Source organism: Wyeomyia smithii, chromosome 3 (genome assembly GCF_029784165.1).
Source record: "Wyeomyia smithii strain HCP4-BCI-WySm-NY-G18 chromosome 3, ASM2978416v1, whole genome shotgun sequence".
Classification (NCBI taxonomy): domain Eukaryota; kingdom Metazoa; phylum Arthropoda; class Insecta; order Diptera; family Culicidae; genus Wyeomyia; species Wyeomyia smithii.
The window spans coordinates 201,886,197-201,902,309 of NC_073696.1; the positions used below are offsets into that span (position 1 = coordinate 201,886,197).

At 39.2% G+C, this 16,113-nt stretch overlaps 2 protein-coding genes across 6 annotated transcripts in view; one reads left to right on the forward strand and one right to left on the reverse strand.

Moving 5' to 3' along the window:
* LOC129730654 (uncharacterized) overlaps positions 1 to 16,113 on the forward strand; it is a 95,691-nt gene that overhangs the window by 63,744 nt on the left and 15,834 nt on the right. The window lies entirely within an intron of this gene.
* The window catches only part of LOC129730652 (zinc finger protein rotund-like), a 264,493-nt gene that overhangs the window by 58,156 nt on the left and 190,224 nt on the right, over positions 1 to 16,113 (reverse strand). For 2 of the 3 annotated variants that reach the window (XM_055690162.1, XM_055690160.1), the window contains exons 3-5: positions 6,218 to 6,304; positions 2,177 to 2,225; positions 1,690 to 1,925 (exon numbers count right to left, since the gene is read on the reverse strand). In XM_055690162.1, coding sequence (XP_055546137.1) covers positions 1,690 to 1,925; positions 2,177 to 2,225; positions 6,218 to 6,304 — 372 coding nt within the window. The remainder of the gene's footprint in view (positions 1 to 1,689; positions 1,926 to 2,176; positions 2,226 to 6,217; positions 6,305 to 16,113) is intronic. The other variant, XM_055690161.1, reaches the window with a different exon arrangement.

Here is a 16,113-nt window from a genome sequence, read left to right on the forward strand (position 1 = left end):
TGTAATTTTCGTTAACCTTTCATCATACTAAAGTAAGACGTAGGCCTACGTCAAAAATTACAGCGTAATAGTTAAACGTGAATTAAAAATAATTTGAATTGGTAGAGCGCTAAAACAACTTGAAATCTGACGACAACTTTGATTTTTTTTACCATTATTAATTCAATGTTCTATGATCTTTAAGAAAGAAGTCTAAAAATCTTTCATATTTTAATAATTTCATATAACTAATAATCTAACCTGAGGAATATAGCGTGATGGAAATTTTCACATCTAGCAAATATAAGCTGAGCATGTCAAAGAATAGTAAGTGTTTTAAACAAAAGTCTTCTGCTCTTCTGTCAAGCTCAACTGGAAATTGCCTCCTGTCGGTTACCTTGATGGTTCATCACTCACAGGAAGTAGAACTTTGCTAGATTCATGTCCAGCTCTATTAGGTTGGAAAAGAAGAAAGAAAATTGCTGTGTAGCAGCAGCAGCACCACCGTCGGTGACAATCGACGGCAAAAAAACTCATTATCAACTAATTACAAACACTCAATCAGCTCTAATGAAAGGAAGTGAAAAAATTATTCTGCTTTGTGATTTCTGCAAAGGTTTTCTGTTTCTTTGAATTCAAAACTTTTCTGATCGTGCCCCTGGCGACCGCGCCAGGGGTGAAACAATCAATGATGTGTTTCTACTCGAAAAGATACAATCCAATAGCAAATTCGGTTCATCTTCATCTGGTTCATCCAAACCATAGTCTAACAAACATTATCCGAAGTACTGTCAAATATGATAAAGTAGGTTCAAATTCATAACAATAATAAAATAAAAAGCGAAAAATCATTTAAAACATTGTATTGCATTGAATTTTACTCTCATTTGTACTACTAGATGGACGGGAATTGTTTTTTATTGGCAGTGATGTGAAAGTGACCCGAGCTGCGGGTTCACTATTGTGGCGCCAGCACTAAATTGAAGTTCGGAAGTCGGACTTCCGACTTCCGAACTTTCTTCCGACTTTACAAACACATAAAGCAACTGCGTGTTTACACAACATGAACTGCGGGAATGATTATAATGTATTTGTTTTTGTAAGCCGGACTGACAGCGCAGTGGCGGCTGAGATGGTTGCAGTGTTGCGAGAACAACAAAAATAAGCATCGGAAGTGAGCCTGACTGCCAGTTCATCAGCGACGTTTTGATAATTTTTATTTAAATGCACAATATCATAATGAAAGAAGAATTGCGCTCTAATTGTGACAGGGTTACAGTGTTTCTGATAATTCTTCCATACTCAATCGGATCGAAAATTCAAAGTTTTTGAAACAAAACTTACAGAATGGTTCTCCAGGTAATTCGCCTTCATGGAACGATTGTATAATTCCATTCGTTTTACGAATGATTAAATCGCAAACATAAAAACTGCATGGCTTTGCTTACTTTTGCTTAAAAACATTATGCGCAAAAAGCAGTGTCCGTTGATCTTTTATCTAGCAACGCTCCATTAATTAGCGTTCAACATCACGCAGTGTCGATGGTCATTAATTATCCATAGCCCTGCCGGGATGGCATCCCGGCGGAACTTGCAGCCGAGTGCCTTTTCGAGCATCCTGTGAATCTTATAATTTTATAATCAACTTCTAGAGCCGCCGTTGTTATCTTTCCCTGCCCTGTTTGTTGTGCTGCCTAATTTTGGACTCACCTGCGGACACATCTTGCACTGGTACTTCCGGCCGGTCCCATTCGGCAGCCCAGCACCAATCTTGGTAGCGTTGATGGGCTGCGGCACCACCAGCAGGGCGGCCGCGTTCGGATGGACGTGCGGCCCACCGGGAGATCCGTTGCTCGTCGCACCCCGCGCTCCGTACAACTGACTCATCTGGGCTGCCGATTGCATTCCATGGTGATCCAGCAGCCGGCCGTCGTCAATCATATGTCCTGTGGGTTCGAGCGAGCGTGGCGGTGGTGGAGAGAGAATTGGTGGATTAAAATTTTGTTATTTCAATATTATAATGCATAACGCTGTACGAGTAGAGACACCAATGAAATTTGATGTATTTGATAATTCAAGAGAAATAGCCAAACACGTGTCACTGTTTGAATTTTAATCATTTCTCTATAATCTCCTACAGCGTCCTAGTTACGAAAAACAGCTTTGGCGTTTTGCACTTAATCAAGTAACTCTTTACCTTTTTGCAGGTTATTGTGATGATGATGATCGACGGCATTCATTTTGGCCTGCAGGAAAGAGAACGTTGTTTAATCTGATTATTAGTTTCGGTCAAAAGTTTTAACAATTTTGAAGTATGGCAGGCAGCAAAAAATCGCAATGCGCAATGCAATGCGACAAGTTATGAATTTTAATTTTGGAGAGCTATGCGAAGACATATATTCAATTGATTCATTCATTTGTTGATTAACACCTGCTTCCTTGGAATGTGCTTATAGAAACAAATCAAATTTGACAAAACACTAAGGTCTTTTTACGCGGGGGATGCGTACCAAATTTGTATGGGCCCGCGTAAAAAAAGACTTTTTTGAGTTGCACATATAACGAAGAAAACCGTCCTAAAATGTTTGAACCATGTTTGAATATGATAGTGGCCAATCTAGAGACCAAAAAGCAATATTTTAAATTTTGAGTATTTACAACAAAAATTGTGAATTTTATTGAAATCTGATATATGATTACTAGTGGCCTAAAACGGAAAGCATGATTGAAATGAGGTCGATATCTTGTACCGTTTTTGAGTAATGGAGGAAAGCAATCCGCGTAAAAAAAGGCCTTACTGTAGTTCTTTGTTACAACTGTTTTGTCAACATTTTTTTAAGTTCTTTGAATGTATTTTTATTTTTCTGCTACTTTTCCTTTGACGTATTTTCAATTGTATAACAAGGTTTCAAGTTAATAATTGTTTTCAACTCTGACTCTTGACGATGAAAAAATATTTATTAAGAATGAAATGAAATTCAATAGGTATATCGAAAAAAAAAACATTCCAATTGACAATAGTTGAGTAAACTAGATTTATTATTTAAGCAGAGAATTAATGCTTGGATAGTTAAAAGAAAATAACCTGCTTTAAAATTTGCAATTAAAGGCGCTGATATTCCCCAATCTTTGATGGAAATCTGAAAACTCTTAAGCAATAACTAAAAAAATTGACTTGTTCGACCATAATTGAGTTTCTTTCCACTCATCAATATTGCTTTTGGAGTACTAACGTGGTCACCATTCAACTGGCAGAGAATGGTACGGAATACACTATTTGCTACTTCTATTGGTAAATAATTGCGAATACCTCGGAGAACGTAAAAAGAAAACCAGGAAAATCAAGCGTAGAAACACAGCACACGGTGCGCTTCAGGCGGGAAAATATACTGCCCATAAACGCATAAGAGTCACACTGCCAAACACGTACAGCTGAGTAAAACGCAGTAGACGCAGGTAAACCATAGCATTTTTTCCTTCCTATGGATTCAATCAAAGAAACAAAAATTTGAAATTAGCATTCATCCGAGGTAAATATACTTGTGCAGAATGCTTTTATACGCAACTAGCTGACCCGGCAAACTTCGTCCCGCCTATTTTTGTGTTTAATTTAATAATTTTTAACATTCCAAATTCATTGATTTCTTGGGATTTGTTTAAATCGTTTGAAATTATTGGTGTTATCGGAATGACAACATCCTCATTTTTTTGCCTTTAGTACATCACTTATATTGGGTGGTATTCAATTATTTTCGTTGTTTTTCAGAAACTGAAAGTGGCCATCTTCGAACTCAAGATGGTGTCCAGGGTCAATGCTTGGCTTCTATACATTATTTCGATTATGGAAATATTCATATGTAGTAGTACCCGGCTGTTTCCCAGAAGTTACCATCTTACAAAGGGTGTCTGAGGTCAATTTTTAGCTTCATGCATCATTCTGGTTAAAGAAACACTCATAATGGGTGGTATTTGGTCACCTTAGGCTATTTTTCAGAAACCGGAAGTCACCATCCTGGATTTTAAAATGGCATTTGGGGACAAATTCTGGCCCCTGAGCGTCATTCTGGTTTAAGAAACACCCATAATTGGTGTTATTTAGTCATTTTCGGCTGTTTTCCAGAAACCGGAAGTCACCTCATCTTAGAATTCAAAATGGTGTCTGTGGTCGATTCTAGCTCCTGTGTATCATTCTGGTATCGAAGCATCTCATATTGGATGGATATCGGCCATTTTTGGCTGTTTTTCAGAAAGCGGAAGTCGCCATCTTGGATTTCAAAATGGTAATTGGAGACAATTTTTGGCCTCCTAGCGTCATTATGGTTGAAGAAACACTCATATTGGGTGGTAGTTGGTCATTTTCGTCTTTTATCCAGTCACCGGAAGTCGCCATTTTACAATTCAAAGTGTTGTCTGGGGTCGATTTGTGGCTTCAGGGCATCATAACAATCCCGGAAATACCCATATTTGGTCATTAGCCGCTGTTTTTCAGAAACTGGAAGTCACCAGCTTGGATTTCAAAATGGCATTTGGAGACAGTTTTTGGCCTCTGAGCATCATTCTGGTTTAAAAAAAAAACACCCATATTAGGTGGTATTTGGTCATTTTTTGGCAGTTTCCCATTCACCGGAAGTCGTAATCTTACAATTCATAATGTTGTCTGAGGTCGATCCGTGGCTTCAGTGCATCATAACAATCCCGGAAATACCCATATTGAGTGTTATTTGGTCATTTGCCACTGTTGTTTAGGAACCGTAGGTCGCCATATTGGATTTCAAAATGGAATTTGGAGACAATTTCTGGTCTCTGAGCGCCATTCTGGTTAAAGTCGCCGACGTCTTTGTTACCCCTAAATATATTCACCTGCCGAATTTGGTTCCGTTTATTTGGTTAGTTTTCTAGATGTGCAGAAATTTGTGTTTCATTTGTTTCTAACCCTCCCTCACATAAGAGGGAGGGGTGTCGAACCATTATAGACATATTTAATACATCTAAAAACATTTACATGCCAAATTTGGTTCTATTTGGTGGATTGGTTCTCGAGCTGTGCGAAATTTGTGTTTCTTTTGTATGGGAATCCTCCCTTTTAAAAGAAGGAGGGGCGTCAAACTGTTATGGATATATTTGATACCTCTAAAAACATCCACCTGCCAAATTTGGTTCCATTTGCTCGGTTGGTTTTCGAGATGTGCATGAATTTGTGTTTCATTTGTGTGGGACCCCTCCCTTCCAGAAGAGGGAGGGGTGTCAAACCATTATGGATGATTTTGTTACCCCTAAAAACATCCACCTGCAAAATTTGGTTCCATTTTCTTGGTTAGTTTCCGAGATGTGCATGAATTTGTGTTTCATTTGTATGGGACCCCTCCCTTCCAGAAGAGGAAAGGGTCTCGAACTATCTTAGTCACCTTTCTCGGCCCCTAAAACCCCTATATACAAAATTTCACGCTGATCGGTTCAGTAGTTTCCAAGCCTATATGGAACAGACAGACAGACAGACAGACAGACAGACAGACAGAGCTGCATTTTTATATGTATAGATAAGGTTATTGTTGTTCCGATCAGTACACTTTATTTAGTCTTTTTATGAAAGTTACCATGATTTTCTGCTAAGTGGTTTCAGCTCTGAGCCTGTTATGCGTTTATTCGTAACGTGGGACTGACCAAAATCAATATTTTTTTCATCATTTTAGCAACAAACCTAACTTTTGTTGTAAATTTTCGAGAGCACACGTAATGTAAAGAAGTTTCTAAGGTTTATCTCAAAAGTGATGAAAACTCACATGGGACTGTTATGCATTTATGGGCAGTATAGGGCCAAGCAGAAATGCTCGCTCACGTACAGGTGTGTGTGTGCATTCGCACACAGACAACTGGCATCAATTGAATCCGGGAGTCGTACGACTGGATTCGAATTCAATTTTCTGCAAGCTTTACTCGTAACTTGCGGGTACTGAGTGTACCCTATCCGGGAAAAAAAGAGTTCATATACGGCAGTGTCGAGTACAATTCTTGTGTTTTGAAAAAAAAAAGCATATATAACCACAGCAGCTACGGAAGCCTTTTCTTTACAATGCAAACGCAATCGTAGAGAAAGATGCGAAAAACCAAAAGTACAAAAAAGAAGAGGAAGGCTAAAACGTGATTTGAGATCGGAAAATTAACTTTCGGCTCGGCGCTCGCCCGAGCAGAACTTCTGAACAGAGGAAGACAAGAGGCACAACAAACAAAAAAAAGCTACCTCGTATCCTTGCTTCATGGACATGTGGTTTCTCGGGGCCGGCCATCCGCTGTACGAGTCCATGTCTTTGGTGTGCTGACCGCATTGCTGACGGATTGACGAAATTTTCCCGTAGTGATGACATCGGAGACCAGCACACGCACCGGAAACCGAACGCCCCCGGGAGGAGCGAGCAGGCCAGCCATAATACGCAGAAGATTACGTTCGGCAGCACCGGTTGTTTGATGTCGTCCGTTTTGCCGGAGTCGGTGCGGATGCAATTTTTGTTTTTTTGTTTTGTTCCAAAGCGAAAGTCGGCATTCCGAGTTTTGGAATGCGGGTGCAGATCAAAGATGGGTGCATGCGTGCGTTTTTTTTCGTCGTTTGATTCCGGTTTCCAAATTGCAGCAGGAAATGGAAGAAAGAACAGAATTTGCGATGGATCAATGTTGGTAGGTTTTCTTAGCAGTAATTAAGAATTAGTTCGTGTTCGGTATACCGTAAAGATCAGTGGAGAAGTGAGAAACGGGGCAGTTTCGCCAGAATTAGATTAACGCTAGTGATGAGTTTTTGTGGCTAAAGGTTTGATGAGGATTCTAGGCCATAGTCGCTTACTTATATTTGAAGATTCGAATCAAGCGAATTAATGATTTTTTTTGCTGACCAAAAATAATCTATTTAGCTATTCTTTGTAAATTGTATATGAATTTGCTTGCGGTAACAACTCGAAAATTAATCTATTTAGGGTTTTTTTCAAATTCTCGGCAGTCTACCTCAGTTTTTATGTTTTAAACTGTCGTCCTACGTCAGCAAGTGCGAGTGGTCGATTTTCAACTATTAATTTGTATAATATTTTCCTGCTCTCCATCTTATTTATTTCAACTAGAAAAATCGCGAAAAGTTAAATAGAGCTTCTAAATTTAATTGTAAATATTAACATTCATAGTTTCGTCTATGAATGTTAATATTCGTTTCGTTAGCTATAATTAGTTCTGCATTAGTATGCATTAGTTCTGCTCCAAAGCAAATTTATATTAGTGATGTCATTTCTGTAGGTGTGTAAGATGTGTCTTTGTATACATGATTGTCGAAGGTTTAATACATGTTTTTTTACTGTATGAGAATAGAAGTAAAAGAAATATTTGCGTAGTATATGGTGCGAACAGTGCTCCCATCAGAGCTGATGAAAATCAGTTGCACTACTGGAAATCTGTGATAATTACAACCAATCTTTTTCAATTTTCACCTCCAATGAACGCAGTGTCCTTTCAAACATACTATAATTTCATCCTTAAAACGAGCTATCACACTCCAATAAAATATTTCACCCGCATCGTTTCCGACACGAAATAAAATCTCCTGGAATTCTAAACAAATTATATTCACCGTTCCTTTGGTAAAATGAATATGACGTTATCAAAGTGGCGCTTGCTATCGTTATCCTAACAAATCGCATAATAATCATAATAAACGGAATGGAAAATATTGGATATTTTAACGTAAGATGGCAAAAGAGAGAGTCCCACGGAACAAGGAGTGGTTTAATCGGCACTAAAGCAGGGATATTATTGACCCTATATTATTAGTTTCCTAAACTTCGATTTAAATCAGAGAAAGTCGTCGACAAGTTTGTTCCCTTTTGCACACTTGAGATGGAATGACCCATATTAAGTTCAAACTAGTGATTACATACTCATAAAACGTTTGAATAATCGAAGAAGTTATAATTGGTAAAAATCTTTGGCGTGGTCGAGCTACGTTTTTCCCAAAAATTTAAAAAAAAACCAATGATATCAAATCTGACGTTTCGTGGACTATCTTTCAATGTATTTTAAAATATTTTTTTCCCTCGTTATTCGTCTTTGTTATTAAGAGAAAGAGAACATTCACAATGTGCTGAGAACCAGGACGACAAGGAGGAAACAGTTGAACATCCAGCGGCTATCAACTAGGGAAGTGGCTACAGAGTACCTGCGGAAGGTTGATGAGCGGATCGATGTTGGGAGTAGCCTGAATGAACAGTGCGTGGAGGCATATCCACAGTACAATCAGCACCACAGCGGGAGAGTGTTGGGTACATCTGCCACAGCCATGTCCAATGAGTGGTTTGACGCTGTGTGCCACCGAGCGACGGATGAAAAGAATGCCAGAGTTCACATGTTAGCCATGGCGGTGACTCGTCAGAGCGTAGGAAGATACCGGAAAGCTAGAGCTGCTGAAAAAAGACTTTATCGCCAGAAGCAACGAAAGCATTGAGAGCGTATTCTTGCGGAGGTGGAAGGTTGCTTCTCTAGGCACGATGCGAGAAGCTTTTACAAGAAGATAAATGGAATCAGGAACCGTGAACGTGTCAGCCCCTGTCACGTGTAACAACTGGGAGGGAAACCTGATTACCGATAGAACTGAGGTGGCTAGGCGTTGGTAGGAACACTTTAGTGTGCTGTTGAATGGTGAAGAAAACAGTGTAGTCCAAAGGGGCAGGTTGGTGATTGAGGATGATGGCAAAACTGTGGACTACAAAATTCTCTCCCGTATTCTGTTCCATAGGCTTAGGCCTTTGTCGGAGACCTTTGTTGGCGATTATAAATGTGGTTTTTCGAGAGGGACGCTCCACTATGGACCAAATGTTCACTCTGGGACAGATCCTCGATAAATTTCGAGAATTCAACTTGCAGACTCACCATATGTTTTTTGACTTTAGGGCAGCGTACGATACAGTTAAAAGCAAGGTTGTTAATCGATAACTTATCGTAAACGCCGATAACGATACTGTCTGCTATCGTTATTGACGATGGCGCTAACGTCTCCAGACATTATCGTCATTGCCAAGGACGATAGCTACTGGACGGTATCGAATCAATAACGTCTGAAAAACGAATCCGCAGTTTGTTTTCACTTTGGCTTCTGTCTTGGATAGCAACACAAACAAAGCTACATTTGGTCCAATAGCAACGGATCGGTTCGTTGCTATTGCATCGACAAACTTATGGATTCGTTGCTACTCGAGAATTTTTCCTTCTTTGAGTTGTTATTTTCCAAAAGTAAATAGCAACGCTCGGTGCGGTTATTTTGTTGGTTTTCAAGCCAGCTTTAGCAACCGAAATATAGACACTAGTGCACTTGGTCTGATAGACGTTAGTGAGCTGATCAGGTAAATATCGTTAACGTCGATAACGTTAATGTTTGAAGACGCAATCGTCATCGTCGATAACAATAGCAGACGTTATCGGTATCGGCGATGACGATTATCGACGATAATCTATCGTTTTAACAAGCCTGGTTAAGAGAAAGGGGTTATGGCGAATTATGCTCGAACATGGTTTTCCAACAAAACTAAATAGGCTGATACGTGCCACCCTTGAAGGCTCTACATCATGCGTCCGGATAGCCGGTGAGATATCGGACTCTTTCGTGACGTTAGATGGTTTGAAGCAGAGTGACGAGCTGTCGAATTTATTGTTCAACATCGCATTGGAGGATGCTATACGGAGGGCTGGCATGTAAAGAAACGGCACCATCATTACGAAGTCGCACATGCTTCAAGGTTTTGCGGACGATATCGACATCATTGGTATCATCCGTAGAGTAGTGCGAAAGTAGGAAAGCTGCGAAAGTAGGGCTCATCGATAACTCTGCCAAAACGAAATACATGGTGGCTGGTAGAGAGCGTGGTAGTCCGATGGATGTTGGTGCTGAGGTGGTGTTAGATGGGGAATCTTTTGAAGTAGTCGACGAATTTATGTACCTGGGTACATTAGTGACATGTGACAACGAGGATAGCCGTGAGTTAAAAAGGCGGATAGAAGCTGCAAACAGGGCCTTCTACGGATTGAGTAACCAGCTAAGGTCCCGTAGTCTGCAAACCCGTACTAAACTTACACTCTACAAAACACTAATTCTTTCCGTGGCCCTCTACGGCCATGAAGCATGGACGTTGAAAGAAGCCGATCGGCGAGCTCTTGGTGTTTTGAGCGTTGGTTTTCAGCGTGTTTGGCGCAGACGCATGAACTATGAAGTGTACCAGGTGTACAGATCGGCGGATATAGTTAAGCGGATAAAACGGAGAATGCCGGAAGAACGATCAGCGAAGACTACATTTAGCAGGAATCCCGATAGAGGCCGTCAATTTCGAGGTAGGCCCCGCACTCGTTGGACATGTGCTGTCGACGAGGATGCCCGCGAAATAGGTGTTAGGGCAGCCCAAGACCGAGTGACATGGCGACGTATTCTGGATTCGGGATTGGATCGATTACCGGTCTGTCGCCGTAAAAGTAAAGTAAGTAAGATTATTCACTCACTCTGTTCATTCAAAGGAAACGGCCATTGAAGCGCATCGAGTGTTTGAACATTACGGAAATGTTGCTTCAACTAAGGGATCAAATCGTAATAAACTGTTCACGTGAAGGATGGCCAAAAATCTTCGAATACACTGAATTAGAAAAATTGCTCGACGAGGATCCATGTCAAACGTAGAAACAGCTCAATTCGGTATTAAGTGTTATCCGCCAAGTCATTCAATTTATTTATTTATTAATTTCACAATCTATGTTCATCTGACATTTATGAGTCTTAATGTATTATTAAATTAAAAATATAGTCAGGTTGTTTGTAAAACATCAATAATTCGCTGACGAAAAGCGTTGATCGGCATATTGAAATCAAATAACTCATAAAACTAACTCATTAAAGCGGCGGGATATGGCGCGAATCGGATCATGGGAGCCATAGAGTCGACTGCGCGATTCCAAATAAAGAAAGTTTCTGTGCCGCAGTGGTCTTTCAGAAGCGTATAAATTGAGCTGGGTCAAAATATTTGGGCAGTCGATGTGGCCAGTCGATAGTTTTGCAGCAAAAATGGCCTGTGCGATTTGTCGTCGATGTTCTAATGGTTGAATACCAAGAAGTCGGCAGCGGTTTTTGTATGGTGGTAGGTTCTGTGGATCCCACCACGGGAGAAAGCGAAGAGTATAGCGGATGAATTTTTGCCTTTCTCCTAGAATGGTATAGCAATCATTGGAAAAACCAAAGGTATAAAAGTGCTCCAAAGGGTCTAATCTCGTATATCAATCGACTTAGTTTGACGAGCTGAGCATTTTCTGTATGTGTGTGTGCGTGTATGTGTGTGTATGTGTGTGTGTGTGTGTGTATGTGTGTGTATGTGTGTGTGTATGTGTGTGTATGTGTGTGTGTATGTAACGCTCTCCCAATCTCACTCGATTTTCTCAGAGATGACTGGACCGATCTTCATGAAATTAATTGCAAATGAGAGGTCTGGTTGCCCCATAAGACTCTATTGAATTTCATTGCAATCGGATTTTTAGTTTAGAGGTTATGTTCAAAAATGTGAAAATCACGAAACATCATTATCTCAGAAAGTACACAACCGATTTTAACAAAATTGGTTTTCAATGAACGAGCTACTTAAAAAACCCCTAACTTTTGAGTTTCATGAAGATTGAACGTGTGATTCAGAAGTTGTTCAAAGAAACGTGTTCTGGAGAGTGTTTAATCTCACTCATGTTTCTCAGAGATGGCTGAACCGATTTCCACAAAATCAGTGTCATTTGGAAGTTCTAATTACTCCATAAGACCCTATTGATTTTTTCTGCAATCGGACTATTATTTTGCCTGTTATGTTTAAAAATGTGAAATCCAGCTTTGAAAAGAAACATATTCCGAAGACTACTTAAACTCACTCACTTTTCTCAGAGATGGCTGGACCGATTTCAATGAAATTATATGCGAATTAAGTTCAAGTTGCCCCATAAGACCCTATTTAATTTCATTGTAATTGGATTTTTATTTTAGAGGTTATGTTGAAAAATGTAAAAATCACGAAACATCAATATCTCAGAAACCACACAACCGATTTCAATAAAATTGGTATCAAATGAACGGGCTATCTAAAAAACCCTTAACTTTTGAATTTTATATTGATTGAACGTGTGGTTCAAAAGTTATGAAAAGTAACGTCTTCTGAATACTGTTTAATTTTACTTATGTTTCTCAGAGATGGCTGGGCCTATTTCCACAAAATCAGTGTCATATGAAAGGTCTAGTTACCCCATAAGACCCTATTGATTTTTTTTGCAATCAGAATATTACTTTGCCTGTTATGTTTAAAAGCGTGAAATCTAGCTATGAAAAGAAATATATTTCGAAGAATACATAAACTCACTCACTTTTCTCAGAGATGGCTGAATCGATTTCCACGAAATTAGTGTCAAATGAAAGGTCTAGCTGACTCATAACACCCTATTCAATTTTGCTGTAATCGGACTGTAAATTCGTCTGTAATGTATCGAAATGTGAAAATCACGAAACTTCATTACCTTAGAAAGTACACAACCGATTTGAACAATATTTATATCAGATGAACGGGCTAGTTAAGGGTTAGCTGATGAATTATGATTGAACACGTGGTTTCAAAGTTTGGCTGCCCTATACGTTCCCATTTCATTTGATTATATTCGAACTAAGCAACCGGTATGTATTAAATTGTTAATAAAACAACGAAAATCTATTATCTCAATCATTTGAACAGAGCAATATTCAGCATATTTAGAGATTTTTCGAAAATTGCTTCTCCTGAACAATTTGCTCGATGGCACATAGACCACTCTGGTTCGCAACGGCTCATATGTGGCCACAATATAATTTGAGTGTGGTATCGTACCATTTGAATGTTCCCGGTATCGCACGTGATTGAATTGTTCGAAATTAAGAGTCATTTCTTTTGTTTCGCTATTTTTTGAGCATTTACATTACATCAAATTTCATATTATATACTTCTATTACAACATCATTATTTTAGAACCCAAAAAGTGAATACACATTTATTGGATTGAAGCGTTCATGTAAATCTATTTTTACAAATAATAAGTTTGAATGAGAAAGGCTGGGTCTGACCGCTAGGTGGATTAATTTAGGTTTTTCTGCACCATTTCCATTATGTGTGACCAATTTGCAAGGAAAGGACTTCATACCACAGAACTGGTCTCTAGGATTGATCCCACGAGGGAACAGTACAATGATTTGAAGCATAACGGATCACGAAATTTATCAGCAATCTTGAATATAAACCCAAGTTGTCGGGTTGCCTTAGCGATAATGCTGTCATAATGGGTATTAAATGTCAGTTCGCGGTCCAAAATTACTCCGAGGTCTTTTACACACTCCACACGGAGAAGATGTTGAATTGCTATAGAGTATGTAAATTCGATTTGCGTACGCTTCCTATTAAAAGAGATTGTGCGGCATTTATCTATGCTTAGCGTTAAGCAGTTCGTTCCACACCAACTCACAAACGTGTCCAGGTAGTTCTGTAGCTCCATGCAATCACGCAAACACTTAATTTTTTTAAACAGTTTCGTGTCGTCAGCATAAAACAGCCGGCATCCTGGTGGCAGCAGAAGAGCAGCATTGTTGATAAAGATAGAGAAGAGTAGCGGACCCAGGTAACTACCTTGAGATCCTGCTTTCAAACAAACTCTACGGTCAGTCAAATACAACTCAAACCAGCGTACGGAATCCGATGTTATACCGAGCCTAAGCATTTTATCAAGCAGTATCCCGTGGTCCACTTTATCGTCACACCGATCAAACAAACCGTTTCGGCTCTAAAAATATTTGTAATCATCAATACCTTTCCAAAACAGCATTTTTCAACTGCTTCTCAAAAATGAGTCGTGTTCCAAAAAATTGAACCAAGAGCACAAAATGGCATCTTTTGCCTATAAAAACGCCTACGTAAAGTTTCAGCCAAATCAAAAATGGTCCATGAAATTGGTTGCTCGTTTTTTCGTGGAATTGCTCTAATTCCACTGTGACTTTTACTGGCCATAGAAACAATGAAATAATACATGTTCTCATACCATCCAATATGGGTACTGAGAACTGAGATGATTTGGATTCCAAAATGCAACTTCTGATATCTGAAAGAGAACCAGAATTGGCCGAATACCCCCGAATATGGGTTTTCCGAAGTCTGGATGATGCCCAGAGACCACCGACCAACTCCAGCTGATATTTTGAAATTGAAGATGGTGACTTGCAGTCTCCGGAATATAGAAAAGATTGATCGGATATCTAATATGAATACTTTCGGAATCGGGATGCTGCTTAGAGACCTGAAACGACACCAGACGAACTGGAAGTCACCACCTTGAATTTAAAAATAGAGTGTGAAATTGATTTCTTAACTTTGGACATCATCCCGATTTTAGAAATACCCATATTGGGTAGTATTCGGCAGTCGCCATTTTGATATTCAAAATAGCCACTTAATATTTTACGTCCTTCTTGCCAGGCACATTATTTTTCTTACGACTACTATATAGACCCAACTATCTTCAAGTTATAATGAACTAGTTGAGCATAGGCGTTTTATCTTGGCGTTGCTGGGATAGAAGGTTTCAAACCTTTTTATATTTCGCTGCTTAACAACGTATGAGGAAAAAAATCCGAACAAACTTTCAATTCCAAATTAAAATCTTGCGCAACTTATTTTTCTATAGGTACTTGTTTGTTTATTCAAGTAATGTAACTTATTAACGACATTAACTGGCCTGACAAGCCAGTTGTCGTAGGTTCGAGTCTCGGCTCGGGAGAGACTGTTAGTGTCAGTAGGATCGCAGCGCTAGCCCCGCAATTGTCCTGTACACTAAACAGTAGGCTGTGAAGTCTGTGTATAACAAACAGAAGGTCAAATTCCGAATCGGAATGTAGCACCAAGGCTTTGATTTTTTTTTTGTATATAACTGTTTTTTGTATCCAAGATCTTTAAAATAGTGGAACACTTCACTTTTAGATTTTTCTTTATTTCGCTCACAAAAATTGAAAATCAATTTACAACGATCTTCTTCCGACAACGCCTTTTTCCTAACTAAGCGTCACTTGACAGAATCGACTGGTCGTGTTACCAGGTGTATAAAAGTGGATCTTCATTTTGTGGAAAAAGATTATTCGATTTGTGCAGCACTTCGAAATCGTAAACCAATTTGAAAGTTGTTCGGATTTTTTTCCTCACACGTTATATTGAATTTCAAGATGGTATTATTTCATGTTAGTTTCCAGTAATAGGAAGACACTATCTCTATTTTAAAATGGCTTCCGAGATCAATATCCGGCCTCTGGACATTATCTCGGGTGCCAAAATACCTGCAGGATGCGTGGGATATTTCTGAGTTCAACTTCAAACCGCTATATTCAATTCTAGCGAAGCATATTTGGCAACACTGCATGGCAATATTGAAGAGAGAGGCAGGTTGAAAGGAAAGTAACTCAATTCAAAGACTTACATGTGGAAAAACGGAACACATGCTATTTAAATAAACCGTTGCGTAGTTCTCAGTCAAAGCATCGCATGACATGAACAGTGTGCCAATGGCAATTGAATTTTCGAAATTTGTTTAGCGGTCAAAAATTTCTTCCTCTCGAAAAAATTCCCCATGCAAAATTTCAGCTCAATAGCGCAGCAGCCTCTTACTCAGAACCACGTATAGATACAGGATTTCATTCCCACAAACAGACAAAGTTCGATATAACCTTCTGTTGCATCCTGACATTTCTTTGTCAAAATAAAGTTCTGATACTAGACACCTTGTTTCCTATTGGAGAAAGGACGATGTCTTCATGGCAGCGAAATAAGTAGACGAAAGAAAGCGTAACGATAAACTTTTATTTTCTTGGTAAATGTAGGCGACAGAAACACAGCCAAAAATTTAAAAGCTGGAAAAGGACAAAAAAAAACGGGCAAGAGAATTGTTTCCCTCCCTCTAATAAACAGTAATGCAGATATTCAATTGAAAACAAAATTACAGACGGAAGGTTCTGGGAGGGTATGAACCCTACTCTCCCCCTCTTTGGTTAAGCCACTGTACTGGACTGTACTGTACAATAGAGGATACTCTCACAAA